Here is a 15,196-nt window from a genome sequence, read left to right as displayed (position 1 = left end):
CCAGAAGGGGTATTTGAGTCTAGACACTTTCATTTCCTGAATCACACGTCTTTGGGACTAGTGTATAATGGAATCAAAGAGCTGGAAGGACCCCAAGGAACATTTACTCCAACCCCTTCACTTTGCAGATGAGGACATTGAACATTAGGAAGGTAAAGTACGATGTCATGCAGCTGGTTTGTGGCATTACGAGGAGCTACAATGTAGTTCTTATGTTTATATTCAATGACCTTCCTGTTGTCACTGCTCCATCCAGTCCTTTCATCCTTTGGGCAGCTCCAGTTTGCATTGTCAGTTGGATAACTGTAACTCACAGACCCACTCATGGTAGTTAACCTTCTCCATTTTTCCTCTATCTCCCAGGACAATTCAGCAGTGGCTTGCAAGGGTCCAGTCGCTCCTCTACTGTAATGAGAATGGGTTTTGGGGAACCTTCCTGGAGAGCCAGCGGAGCTGCGTGTGCCACGGCAGCACCACGCTGTGCCAGCGCCCCATCCCCTGCGTGATAGGCGGGAACAACAGCTGCGCCATGTGCAGCCTGGCCAACATCTCCCTCTGCGGCTCCTGCAACAAGGGCTACAAGCTGTATCGAGGCCGCTGCGAACCACAGAACGTGGACTCGGAGCGGAGCGAGCAGTTCATCAGCTTTGAGACCGACCTGGACTTCCAGGACCTGGAGCTGAAGTACCTGCTGCAGAAGATGGACTCACGCCTCTACGTCCACACCACCTTCATCAGCAACGAGATCCGCCTCGACACCTTCTTTGATCCTCGGTGGCGCAAGCGCATGTCCCTCACTCTCAAGAGCAACAAGAACCGCATGGACTTCATCCACATGGTGATCGGCATGTCCATGCGCATCTGCCAGATGCGCAACAGCAGCCTGGACCCCATGTTCTTTGTCTATGTCAACCCCTTTAGCGGGAGCCATTCGGAGGGCTGGAACATGCCCTTCGGGGAATTTGGCTACCCACGCTGGGAGAAGATCCGTCTCCAAAACAGCCAGTGCTACAACTGGACTCTTTTGCTGGGCAATCGGTGGAAAACATTTTTCGAGACGGTCCACATCTACCTACGTAGTCGGACTCGGCTACCTACCCTACTGCGAAATGAGACAGGCCAGGGCCCCGTGGACCTGTCCGATCCCTCCAAGAGGCAGTTCTACATCAAGATCTCAGACGTGCAGGTGTTCGGGTATAGCCTGAGGTTCAACGCTGACCTCCTGCGCAGCGCGGTGCAGCAGGTCAACCAGTCCTACACACAGGGTGGCCAGTTCTATTCCTCTTCGTCAGTGATGCTCCTCTTGTTGGATATTCGGGACCGAATTAATCGCCTGGCCCCTCCTGTGGCCCCGGGGAAACCCCAGCTGGACTTGTTCTCCTGTATGCTGAAACACCGCCTGAAACTGACCAACAGCGAGATCATCAGGGTGAACCACGCCTTGGACCTGTACAACACGGAGATCCTCAAACAGTCGGACCAGATGACAGCCAAACTCTGCTAACCCGGGACTCCTTGCTATGGACTTTTGCTGTTGTTGTATACACACACAACAGAACAAAATGAAGCAAAACAAAACAAAAAACCCACAAAAATTTGTAAAATGTAATTAATATTCAAAGAAAAGGAGGAAAATCTTCATTTGTTGGAAATGAAAAGCAACTGTATAAAAGCGTTGGGCATGTTTGTTATTTCTATACTCACTCTGTCATGAAAAAGGGTCTCAGCCTTTTGTGGAGCATTGAGGGAGTTGCTTCTTAGGCCTCAGGTGCTGTATTGGGGGAGAAGGGAGAAAGCATATGCAATGAATTGTAAAGATCTCTGCTGTGCAGGTGCTAAGATTAAACACTAAAAAGAAAGAGAGATATATGTAATGTACAACTGACACTGCCATTTTTCCTTTTTGGAGGAAATGGACATAGATAAAGAAGATATTTCTTCGGTTAAGATTTATTCCCTCTTTATGCTTAATTCCTTGTGTGTGTGTTTTTTCTCTTCTTTTTGACTCTTTCTCACACAAGGGTGGGAATACGGTGACAATGCTATCTTACCCATAGGGCATCTTTCATTCTGAATACATTAAAACTAACGCAAGCTGGCCAGTAGGTGGGATTAGGAGGGGGTACATTCACATAGTCACAGGACAATAAGTAATTTTGGATATCAGCTCCTCAAACTCCTTAGTTTGAGAAATAGGCTCAGAGAGGAATGGCATGCCCATGATTACACCCAGAGTTACTGCCCGAATGAGGGCTTGACCCTCACTTTCTGACTCCCTTGGCAATACACCTTCTTCCAAATTACACTGGCTGCTTTTGTATTTTCTCCTTCAACGTAGTTGCCAAGGGATGAAGTTTTTTTTTTTTTTTTTCAGTCTGAGGTTGTTTATAGAGAGAGTTTGAAGAAATTTTTCCCCACTTGCTTTCTAAAAAAAAAAAAATCTAGGTTTCCCAGAAATTCTTTCTATATTAAAGGTAAAGTTTTAGTTTAAATAAAATCAGTGACCAAAAAACAGGGTAAGTTTTAGTATTGCATTGGTTTGCCAGACAGACTTCCCTAAGAAGTCTAAATATATATATATATATGTGTGTGTGTGTGTGTGTATATATATATGTGTATATATGTGTGTGTGTGTGTGTGTATATATATATATATATATATATATCTGTCTCCTTTGATAATACACATGCACATCTACCACCTACACCCGTTCCTCTTCCCCACACACAGAAATATAAACACTGCCACTTCCTTGGCATCTGTGAAAGGGAGAGAGGCCTTATGAGGGTTAAATCAGGATGATAGACTAAGAAAGACAGCTTTAACTTGGGGGTTAAATCAGGATGAAAGACTAACAAAGACAGCTCATTTCAAAGCAGTTCTGTAAAGGATTTGGTCAAACATCACTACTTAGTCTCCAGAAACTCTGAGTTCATCTTTTTGCTAAGGTGGTACTTGCAAGAGGTTCTTCCTGAGCATCTGGATCCTCATTTCTGCATTGGCAGAGAAACGCAGAATCACAAAATTTTAAGGTTGGAAGAGAAAATAGAACTACTGTGATCTAAACTTCTTCCAGTGCAAATCTCTTCATCATTGGGAAATCACCACCATTCACTGACTAGATCATACCAGGGACAGGGAGCTAGCTAATTAGCTCTATCTTCCACTTTCTTTGAATTATTAACATTATTTCATGGAAGAAGAGTAATAGCTCCCATTCCAGCTTGTGTTATAAACCAGATCTAATTGCAATATCCTTCCATACTTTCACCAGCTTTGCATACTTTCACCCACTGGCTCCAGTTCTGCAATGTGCATTTCCTTCTTATGGTAATGTCCTCCTGGATAAAATACAAGGCACTGTCTCAGAGGTTATTGAAGTCTGTGTTAGCAGGACACCAAGTGAACACCATCCCTAGTGTAGCTTATTTTAAGGTGAAAGAATGGGAGGGTTTCAATGCATAGAGGTAAAGAATTATCTACTTTGTCTAAGTGTGTCTGAGAGGAAGATTCTTTTTTTTAAGAATGGTAAATTCCAACTTTAATATTTCAGTTTTTAGTATGAATTAGCATATGTTCTATACCAACTTTCACAGTGTGGCATGCACTTTACACTGACATAGGTATTTGGACCTCAGATTTTGAGAAGGTTCAGTGCTCATTTAGGTTAAAAATCCTTTATGCCAGAGGTCACATCACAGCTTATCCATCAAGCATGAAATTTGGCAGAAGGCCAGTCAATGACCAAACATTCATTAAACACCTAGCAGGTGAATGGGGCATGTCCGAAATACATAGATTTGAAAGGAAATCATTCATGCTTTTGTGCCAGTCATAAACTAATGAAAAAGACAGACACATAAACCAATTGAAAAAACAATAATAATTATAGTTTACCATGATCAGTGCTTTCATGCACTCAGGCACATAGATAGGAGCCCTGAAGGAGGTATTAACTCTGTTTATGGGGTTGGAAAAGCCTTTACAGAAAGGACTTATTCATTCTAAGTGTAGAAAAATGATCAGGAGTTGGGCAAGTAGAAAAGAATAGAGTGACCAAAGGAACAGTGGATGCGAAAACAATTATAAAGTATAAATATGCATTGCATATTTAAGGGTCAGTTCCAATAGTGATCTTAAAAGGTGTTATTTGAAATAGTAAACCTACCAAAGAGAGTGAGGATTTTGACTCTATATGAGCAGTAGAAACAATTATCCATAATCTTCATGATTTAAAGAATGAATTTAAGATTAATTGTTCTTCAGTTCCCTCCCTTTCTTTTCTCCTTCATCTATACCTTCCAGGCACTTCCAAAATCTCCTAATGTAATAAGCCCTTGTATTTACACAGCAATCTTCATATGCAGTGTGCTACTTAATCCTTATCACAATTCAATTAGGACCTTCAATCTGAGTTCTTTTCCAGACTTCACCCACTGCAGGTGTGGGAAAAATTCTTCCCTTCACCTTGAAAATATTAACTCAGTCACTTCATCTTATAGAAAGAATACAGCATTGTTTAATGACTAGAAAGGTCAGGGAAATAGAACAATTTTCAAAGAGAAAGAAGGATTCAGACATCAAAATATTTATTCAATGGTGAGAAAATAATTTTCTATGAAAGGACAAAAAGTTATGTGGATTTCCAAATGTTTCCTGCTTGGGTCTGGCTGGCCCTTTGAGCTAATAAGGTTCCCCTCTAGCTGGAAGAGAAGCCTGAAGCCTCCAAGTGATATTTTAATTCAATTAGTGTCTTACCAATTTGATGCAGCAACGAAGGACCTATGGTGTCTGATTAATATGCTGATGCTAAGACACAAGAGTGAACAGAATGCCCATTTGGATAAGGCCTGGCAGCAAAGTGTGGCATTGCTATGGAAACCACAGAAGGACATTAATTAGCTATCAAATAAAATCATTGGAAAATTCTGGACCCTGGCACATCTGCCCCCTTCAAAGACAAGGGCAAGAAGAGGTCACACTAACAGCAAGGCTCCCTTCAGTGATTAAAATCAAAGTTAGACGGAGACTACATGTTACAAAGTGGAAGAAAGGTGGGGGAGCAAAACAGATGAACACAATAGGAATGAGGCTTCAGGATTATTCAAGTCCAAGAATATAGTTTGGAATGTGGAGTATCTTGTTAGATTGTCTGTATTGATAAAATGATCCAAATGACAAATATGTTACCCTATACTCTGTTCTGTAGAAAGAAAATGATAATAATGATATGGATCCACCCACTAGATGGTGATAAATGTCAGGGGTAGAGACCATAGAGTTCAAGACTGAGGAGTGATTAACCCCTAATATAATAGATGCAGATCCTATAACTTTTAAGTTAATAGAGAAAAACATAATTGAAAAGAAGGCAAAAAAAGACAACAAAAGAATCATTAAAATAGCTGGACACATACAAACATGTACAATAATGAAACTTACTATACTGATAATCACAATAAATATAATTGGATAAAACTGGTCAGTAAAAAACCAGAGACTACAAGTTATAAATTTAAAAGTAGATAAAGGTTGAAAATAAAAGAATTGACAAAAACATATTAAACACATATTGACTAAAAGAAAGCTAATGTAGCACTGTTCATGGCAGTCAAGATAGATTTTTAGGAAAACTACTTTATCAGAGTTACAGAGGATTAATTTACCAGGACAAATGGAGAGAAGACTGGACGGGTGGAATTATAGACTTTTAGGGCTAAAGAAGATGTTACAGATCTTTAAAACTTCAACTTTTTGAATTATATAATTATATAATTGATATAAAGAATTTATATAAAGAGAGGATTATACCAAAAGTTTGAACGCTGACCGTGAGTTTAGTCCTCTTTTTACTGTCTGTAAGTAAAAGGTTTTCTAGCCTAATCTTCTAGTTAGTGTAAGAATCAAGGATCAACCCCATGATATTTATACTAATGGGTTACCAAACACTCTCTCTCTCTTCATATCTATATGGATATATACACACACATATATATATGCTGCCAGATCATATATATATATATATATAAACATATAATTTCTTGTTACCAAAATTTTATACATAGACATTTTTCCAACTGAGGATCAACTAAATCCTTGGATGTTCATAATAATCTTAGGCTGAGTGGAGGTTGATCTCTTCTTGAGAATTGCATATCAGTGACTCCAGCCTTAGCAACTCTAAAAACCTAAAAGGAGGAGGCTGCCTGAGTAAACTCATCAATATTCCTTCTCTCTCTAAATTGTTGTCAGGACCTGCAGTTACACATATAATGCCATTCCTTACTTTTCAGTATTGGATCTAACTGTCAGCATTTGCAGTCAAGGAACATAGTATATTCTCTCACTACTTTGTCTTGGAACTCTCCTCCCTTCTCAGCAAACTCACAAATTGACATGGATCCAAGGAATGCAATGGGATAGATTTGAACCAATGAGTGGGAAATAACATCACATTTATTAAATAAACTTGTCACCTAGTCAATTTGGGGGAAATTACAAATCTCTTTAATTTTAATTAATTTGAGGAAAGTTACAAATTTCTTTGAGGTATCAAAAGCTCTAGGTTCCTTCCCAATAAAAATGTACCTTCACATACACTTTTCAATAATATTTCACAGATCCCTTAACAACTTTTCTTGAACATTCTGGAATGCTACCAGCCTTGGGTGAGTACCTCTGATCTAGTCTAAACCATGAGTTTAGTTCCCTTTTCACTGTTTCATGCATAGTTTGAACTAGGATCACTTACCAAGTTAATATAGCTTGCATAGCACCCTCCTGCCCATCAGAGAAGGCAGTCTTTATATAAAGATAAACATCTTGATAGGAATGGTAGTTATGGTCACTTTAACAAAACCCTGATATATATCATAGAAACACATTTATTTAGTAGATATATTATTTGTGAGTATTAACTGAAAGAAAGAGGCTTCTAAACTGGCAAGTAAAGAGTTAGGCTAAAGGATGAAAAGGAACGCCTTGATATATATGGCATCATCAGTAGACAGAATCTAGATCACTGAACCTGGGATAATGGTGGGCATGAGGTTTGAAGGAAACATTGTTAAATCAGTAAAAGAAAAATATCTGCCAAGTAGCTTGGAATAAACAAATAGGTTTCATGAATCACAAGTTGAGTTGCTCTCTGATTGAATATTTGACCTCCACTCCCAACATCCCTCACTTGGTAGGTGTCCCCTGAATCTGTGTTGATTCTACTCAAGGGCCAATCTCTCCCTAAGAGTGGACAATGAGCCTTTTCCACAGTTCAGGCTTCATGGTCTTCATGAAACTTCTAAATGGAGATATTTATCCCAGTCCAGGAAGAAAATGGCCTGGATAAAAATTTTAAACAAAAGCTGCAGAGCTGATGGGGAGAAAGAAGGGACACCCACACTGAAAATCTGAATTTCATGCTGATGTCACCAGAGATGACCGTGCTTTCCCTGTCTAGTGTTCCCCGCAAGCTTTAACCAGGGAGCAGAGATTGTACTGACTTTGCCACAGGCCTGAATGTGTAAGGAGATTGTAATGCTTTTATAAATTGGGGATGATTATAAACACTGCCAAGGGTTTGTTAATTATATGGTGTTAATGGTGTAACACATAATTATAAATTAATAATAATGTCACCTAACAATTTTGTGAGTGCACAAAAGTATTCTGAGCTTAGAGACTAGACCCAGGTTCTGGGATTTTCCTGAATTTTCAGGCACCTATAAAACCAGAATTAGAACTCAAATTTTCTAATTCCCAGATTAGTGATTTCACCATTACACTCAACCTTATTCCTGACATGAGAAAATAACAGGCAGCATATGGCTGTGGCTAAGCGCACAGATTTCAAGACAGGAAATGGGACCTAGAGGTTGGCCATATACCAGCTGTGACTTGACTGAGATATTTAACCTCTCTTGCTTCAAATGTTTCTTCTGTAAAAAGGAGATTCTTAGTAGGTCCTCCCTAAAATGGGTGTTATAAGAATTAAATACTTTTTAAAAACCTAGAACAGGGTCTGGCATGTAAGGAGCCTATCTGTTAAATAAATGGCACAAATAAAAAATATAATTTTGATAGACAAATTAATCTTAATAATAAACTAAAATCAGTTGAGCTCATGGCACTAGGGAGAGCCAAGTACTATAGTAAGAATTTGATGCAAGTTATTTTATGTATTAGTCTGTTAGGAGTGCTATGACAAAATACTGAGACTGAGTAATTTATAGGCAACAAAAATGTATTTTTCACAGTCCTAGATGCTGGAAAATCTAAGATTAAGGCATCAGCAGATTCAGTGTCTGATAAGGGCCTGTTCCTCATAGATGGCCTTATTGCTTTGTTCTCCTCACATGGTGTAAGGGGCAAGGGAGCTTGAGCTTCTGTTACAAGGTCAGTAACCCAATTAATGCGAATGTAAGGTCATGACTTAATAACTTCCCAAAGGCCCCACCTCTTAAAACTATAATACCCTAAAACTTGGGTATTAAGTTCCAACCCATTACTTTTGGAGGAGAATAAGCAACATTCAGATCATAACATCTTATTTAACTTTGTGGCAACCCAGTGAGGTGGGTCTAATTAACACTTCAGTTTACACACAAAGTAACTGAGACTTAGAAAAGTGGAGTAATTTGACTACGGCCATGAAGCCAAGTAATCTGACAGGTGGCCATGATGGAATTATGATTTGTCAGTCTCCATAAACAGGTCTTCTAACTTTGTCACATGCGATTTCCCCAAAAGATACAAATAAATCCTCTAAGAAAGTTATCTGTAAGGATAGCTCAGACTCTAAAGGCATCTGGCACCGCTCCTTCAATACAGAACCGTGAAATCCCTCCATGAGCCAGAGTCAAGTGTATCTGGATAGTGTTAAATGTACTGACACCCGAAATCATAGAGCTTCTGCCTGTTCTGGAGGGCAGATTTTCCATCTGGAAGAATGTGGTCTGACTCAGAGCACAGATGCATTTCTTACTCCTTCTCAAACACCTCAGGGAAGCCTACTGGCTCCAGGTAGGGCTGCCAGCTCTCTCTGGCAAAGCAGTATTGACTGTGCATCACTCTTGTCTGGGAAGGAGTGGTACTAAGGGAGTGACATGGGCAGACACTGAGCAGTGGCATGGGTATTTTAGATCAGGTGATGAAAACTGTAGTCTGTTCCCCAGCACTAAGGCACATAATGAAGGCCATTGATCTCCAACTCAGCCAGTTCCCATATTTCATCATAGTGGGTAGAGCGGGGAACAGTCTGGTCCAAGCCCCCTGAAAACCTATCTGAGGTCCTTTCAATGTAGACCAACATAGCTTGAGGGGATTTTTAGAATGAATGAGGAGGAGAAATGACTTCTGTAGAAAGTAAGTGGGGCCCTGTGAAGGCATCATTGTCCTTGTTCAGCATCCTCTGTCATTCTACTTTCTCATATTACTTGTGTCTCTCTGATCCCAAAATTCCAAGAATGTTTATCCTTGACCATAAGAAGTGAACCAATTTCCTGTCTCTTACAGTGACACTGAAATTTTTGACAGGCAGAATGAAGACTTTATCATAATGAGAAAGTTTAAGTGTTTATGAAAGCATTACTTCTATAAGTGATGTATCCGGAAAAGGGAAGTATAAATGCCATTTTCTGCTCTTCTAGGTTCAGTCAAGTCTTAAGATTCAGCACACATTGATAGAAGAGGAAAAGAAGGCATATAATTTTTACTGAGCCTCTGTGACGTCCCAGGTATTTAAAATGTATCTTATTTAATTCTTATAAATCTCTAAGACAGAGTTGTTATTATTTCCATCATACAGGTGAGGAAACCAAGGCACGAGAAAGGGCTGGTAACTTCAGTTTTGCAATTACTGATTTAGCACAAGCGTTAAGACATGAGGATGATATGGAATGGTTAGCAGCAGGGGGCCAAAGGCCTGAAGGGGTTTACTTCTTGGTTCTGGTCTTCACAAACTGTGTGGCCGTGGAAAGTTACTAAATCTCTGTAACCTCAGTCTCTTCATCTGTCATGTAGGTAGAATAACTCCTACTTCATCTTGTTGGCATGAGGACACATCTTTTGCCAGGGTGTCATCGCTTACATGAGTTAGTGCAGTTAAGGCCCTGTCTATAACTTCCTGGCACCTAGTAAGCATTCAGCTGAAGTTAGCTTTCATTATTCCCTTGAGCCAGACATGGCTCAAGACCAAGACTTGGAATCATTGTCTCTTTATGCTCCTTGGCCTTCCCTATTGTGTATGTGTCTCCTCCGAAATCCTCTCCAGCACAGGAACTGAGTGGAAGAGTTAGAGATAAATCTGTGCCTTCCAGAAGTTCACAAGTGACCAATGACAACAAATGTACTTTAAACTCAAAATGGCAGCAGGGTACCATCAGAGGAGACATCATTTTTAAATAATTAAAATGGAATCTAGGCTGGGCGCGGTGGCTCATGCCTGTAATCCTAGCACCTTAGGAGGCCGAGGTGGGTGGATTACCTGAGGCCAACATGGTGAAACCCCGTCTCTACTAAAAATACAAAAATTAGCCAGACGTGGTGGCACACGCCTGTAATCCCAGCTACTCAGAAGGCTGAGGCAGAAGAATTGTTTGAGCCCAGGAGACAGGGGTTGCAGTGAGCTGAGATCATGCCACTGTTCTCTAGGCTGGCCAACAGAGAGAGACTCTGTCTCAAAAAAAAAAAAAAAAAAAAAGGGAATCTGGAAACAAGAGAATGAAAGACTAAATTTGTAAGGGAAGGAGCTCCCAGTGACTGTTCCCAGTGTCCTCTCCCCTGACAAAGCTTCCTATAGCCTCACCCCATTTCAAGGCAATCAGGGATGTTGCTTAGCAACCCCACCAGGAACAGTGGAGTGAGTTCTGTCCTAGTAGCATTAAGGGTTGCTACTGTAGTCCTGAAAAGGACCAAACTTTCCTTTAAAACCCCTCTTCCAACACAAGGGACACCAGCAAATTGGAGGCCCCTGGGAAGAGAGTCCTCTGAGGGGTAAGGATGAACAGAAGGCAGGTAAAGGGGAAACTAATCCATCTAAATTAGTGGAAAAATAAGGAGAAAAAATATTATTTTTATTTTCTTCAAGCACTGCAAAAACTCGGTGGGTTAAGAGAGATTTGCCGAGCCAAGAACTTGGTGAGTCTGCTTCATTGAATTTTGATGTGGCAATTGAGGCCAGCAGGACATGCCCAGTGTATTAGTCAATTTTCACACTGCTGATAAAGACATACGCAAGACGGGGAAGAAAAAGAAGTTTAATTGGACTTGCAGTTCCACATGGCTGGGAGTCCTCAGAATCATGGGAGGTTAAAGGCACTTCTTACATGGCGGTGGCAAGAGAAAAATGAGGAAAGAGCAAAAGTGGAAACCCCTGATAAACCCATCAGATCTCATGAGACTTATTCACTATCACGAGAATAGCACAGGACAGACAGGCCCCATGTTTCAGTTACCTCCCCCTGGGTTCCTCCCATACATGTGGGAATTTTGGGAGATACAATTCAAGTTGAGATTTGGGTGGGGACACAGCCAAACCATATCACCCAGTTGCCAGCTCATGTAGGCAATCACGCCCAATAGCTGCAGCCTCTTGGTTACCACCTACAAGTTCAATCTCAAAGTAAGATATGGAGAAAATATTATCCTTAGTCGGTAGAGACTGAAGGTGTTAAAGTTCAATTCTATGTTAATTCATTCAACACATATTTTTTGAGGCTTGCAGTTCAGATAGGCAGTTGAGCATTAGTTTTTAAGTGTGATACATGTTAAGGAGAGGGAAGTTTAAGATGCTATTGGAGTGCATGACATGGACTCTTAACCTAGATTGGACCGGGAGGGGAAGATTGCAGAAAGCACCTGAGGATCTGATGTTTAATAGGAGTCTTGAATGGTAAGTCAAATTGAATGAAGAGAGCAAAGGAAACATTTTTCCATGGGGAGTACACAGTTTAGGCAGTGGTCCAGTTCAGCTGGAAATGAGAGAAGTGGATGAACCGGGGATGGGGATACAGAGTAGTAGTAGCAGAAGATAAGGGTATTAGGCAGTCATATGATGAAGTCTTGCAAGTCATATGAGGATTTTGGACTTTATCCTAAGAGCTACTGGCAGCCATTGCAAAATTTCCAGCATGACGAAATATAATCAAAAGTACCCAGCATCCAGTCAGCCTTTCTGCTATCCCATCCTATTCTATTCTTGTACCACAGTATTTGGATCCCTGCTCCAGTCTCTTGAACTCCTTGATTTCCTTCTTAGTTTCCCTGTCCCTGAAGTAAGGGAACCTTGCTAGTTTTTTTTGTTTTGTTTTGTTTTGCCACATCCCCACTCCTTCCTTGATGTATAGAGTCCTGCTCTTGCACATGAGCTTATAGCATCCATTTACCTGTCATTTCTTCTGTCTTTGCCTGTTGCAAGACTATCAGTCATAGGGCTTATCCCTGTCACCCATTTCCATGTACTATTATGACTGCCCCCGATGCTGTTTGATTGGACTACCTCTCCGTTACTCTCTATTATCTTCATCCTCCCTACACCAGGTAACACCCATTGAAGTAGTTATCTTCCCACACACTGTAGCAGCTGTGTGTGAACCAACTACTTGCCCAGGAACTGATCCTCTCCAAAAGACCTGTCTCGTTTTGAGTTCTGTCCAGAACAGTGATGACCCAAAATATTCATCCTAACCATTCATCTTTTTAGAATAGTGGCTAAGCACACTGCTTCTGGAGTCAATTTCCCTTGTGAGTGAATCTTGGCTTGCACTATGACTTAGCTGGGTGAACTTTGGCAAGTTAGTTAATCTCTCTGAGACTAATTTTATTATTCTTACATGAAGATATTGTTGCCCACCTTATGGGGTTGTTGTGAAGATTAAAAGAAATTATGAAGAGAAAATATCTGGAATAGCACCTTGCACTAGAAGGAACAAAATAAATACTGGTTCCTCTTCACCCTTCCTCTGAAAGCACATTATCTGCACAAATTTCTGGTTTTGATCCTTATGATGCCTTTCTAAAATTGGAGAATCAAAGGAGATTCTGCATATAAAGCACAGATACATAGTATAAACAAAATAAATATAGCTAATATTATTCATTATTATTATAAATGAAGCAGCATACCCCAACTGAGAGATTAACTGTCTCTTATTTTCTTGAATATAGGCTCATGATTAATGAACAAGAGGTAACCATCCATCATAATTCCTTTCTGTATATTCACATGTACCATGCACATACTGCAGTATTTGTCTTCTAACTTCTCTTTTCTATCTTTGAGAAGGACCAGCAGCCTCTAAAACCTTCCTCTTAGTTTCAGAGGCTGTCCTGAAACAACAACAACAACAACACACACACACACACAAAAACAACTCCCTCTGGGAGATTAACAGAATAGCTGAATTGCAAATCTTCATGGCTGCCATTGTTATCCGAGTTCAAAAACATGGCATCCCATGCAGCAGTAGGTAGTGATAATTACTATTATGGGCTGAATTGTGTACCCCTAAAATTCATGTGTTTTAAGTCTGAACCCTCAGTACTTCTAAATATGACTATATTTGGAGATAGGGCCTTTAAAGAGATGATTACGTTAAAATGAGGCTTTAGGGTGAATTCTCATTCAATCTGACTAGTGTCCTTATAGAGACAATTTGGACACACAAAGAAACACCAGGGTTGTGAGTCCACAGAGAAAAGGCTTTGTGAGTACATAGCAAGAAGACAGTCATCAACAGACCAAGGAAAGTGGCCTCAGAAGATTCTGAAACTGCTGACACCTTGATTTTAGAACTGCTGTCCTTCCAAACTTTGAGAAAATACATGTATGTTGTTTAAATAACCCAATGGTATTTTGTTATGGAAGCCCTAGCAGACGAATACAGTGGCCTATTAAAAATTAGGCAATCATTGTAGAGGTAGGTAGAGGCCAGGTGGAGAGAGAGAAGTGTTTGAATCAAAAGAGAGAATGGTTGTTTGAGCAATCCCGGCTCAGATGTCCTGAGAATGGGTGGATAGAGACCTGTATTTTGCTCTCCTATGGAGAAGTGGATCAATGCAACTGCTGCCCTAGGTGCCTTGGAAAATGGATGCCTGGTGTGTGCCCTTGAGGCCAGTACCTAGGTCCTCTTGTGAAGACTGTAAGACCATTAAGAGGACACTACAAGTGGCCTCAGTGTGATTCTCCATGGAAGCAACACCCTCAAAGGATGCCTTCACAACATTTCCAGAGACTGGTTGCAAGGCAGTGGTTTGACCACTAACCAGACCTCTGTCTCATTTTCCTGGGGCCATATGTGCAGAATTGATGCAATCTCCAAAAGGAGGTTCCAGGGAGCTTCATTAATGAGGGCAATGGTCATCCTGCTAATCAGGCGGGAGGCAATTCAGAACCAGAAATAATATATCTTAAAAAGAAAGACCTGTAACATTTCTAGCATTGCATGTTGTGGAATAAACTAATATCCATCATATATAAATAGAGCAACTAGAAAGTCACATTGTTTATTAAGGTAAGAGGAATACTTATTTTGATCTCTGTTGTATTCCTACTGCAAGCACAGTGTCTGGCACCAGGTATGTGCTCAGTAAGCATTTGTTGAATGGAAAAAAAAAGAAGCATTCATATGTTATGTCCTTCATTTCAGAGATGCACAGACAGAGGCCCAGGCAGTAAAGAGACCTCACCGAGATCATGCAGTGAATCAATTGCAGAGACAAGGCAAGATTGAAAACATCTGACTCCAATTCCAATGCTCTGCTGAAAGCCCATGTAGATATTTAACATCTTTTCTGCCTGGGCCACAATGTGCAGAATTATCTAGTGTGACAAATCCTCTTTTCCTCCGTCCCCGTGCAAAGGGAATTGCCATCTTCTGTGATCATCAAGCTGGCAACATCAATCTGGAAGTTTGTTAATGACACTGACCTAAATCTGTCACGTTGCAAGAAATTCTTCACAGCAGCTGGGATTTGCTGCCATATAACAGCTTTATGGTATGTGGAACTCTCTAATAAGCTGATTAAAAAATAAAATGTTTGAAGCCTTAATATGTACTTTTCAGACATCTGATAAGAAGGAAAGTGAATGGAAACCTCACACTGAGTGTAAAAAAAAGCAGGCATCCTGTTGTATGAGAAGATGCACATCCTTGGGTTGAGGCACATTTCTCACAGTTATCAGAGCAAAGGTCTAGCATGA

At 40.5% G+C, this 15,196-nt stretch overlaps 1 protein-coding gene across 1 annotated transcript in view; it reads left to right on the top strand.

Annotated features, from left to right (window-relative positions):
• Positions 1-1,672, top strand: part of BRINP1 (BMP/retinoic acid inducible neural specific 1) — a 204,221-nt gene extending 202,549 nt beyond the window's left edge. Inside the window, exon 8 of the mRNA XM_032164985.2 lies at positions 364-1,672. Within this exon, the coding sequence (XP_032020876.1) occupies positions 364-1,504 (1,141 nt within the window). The 3' untranslated portion in view covers positions 1,505-1,672. The remainder of the gene's footprint in view (positions 1-363) is intronic.
• Positions 1,673-15,196: the final 13,524 nt, after the last annotated feature.

The sequence above is a fragment of the Hylobates moloch genome, unplaced genomic scaffold (assembly GCF_009828535.3).
Source record: "Hylobates moloch isolate HMO894 unplaced genomic scaffold, HMol_V3 SCAFFOLD_10, whole genome shotgun sequence".
Taxonomy (NCBI): domain Eukaryota; kingdom Metazoa; phylum Chordata; class Mammalia; order Primates; family Hylobatidae; genus Hylobates; species Hylobates moloch.
This window is presented reverse-complemented; position numbering and strand designations above follow the sequence as displayed.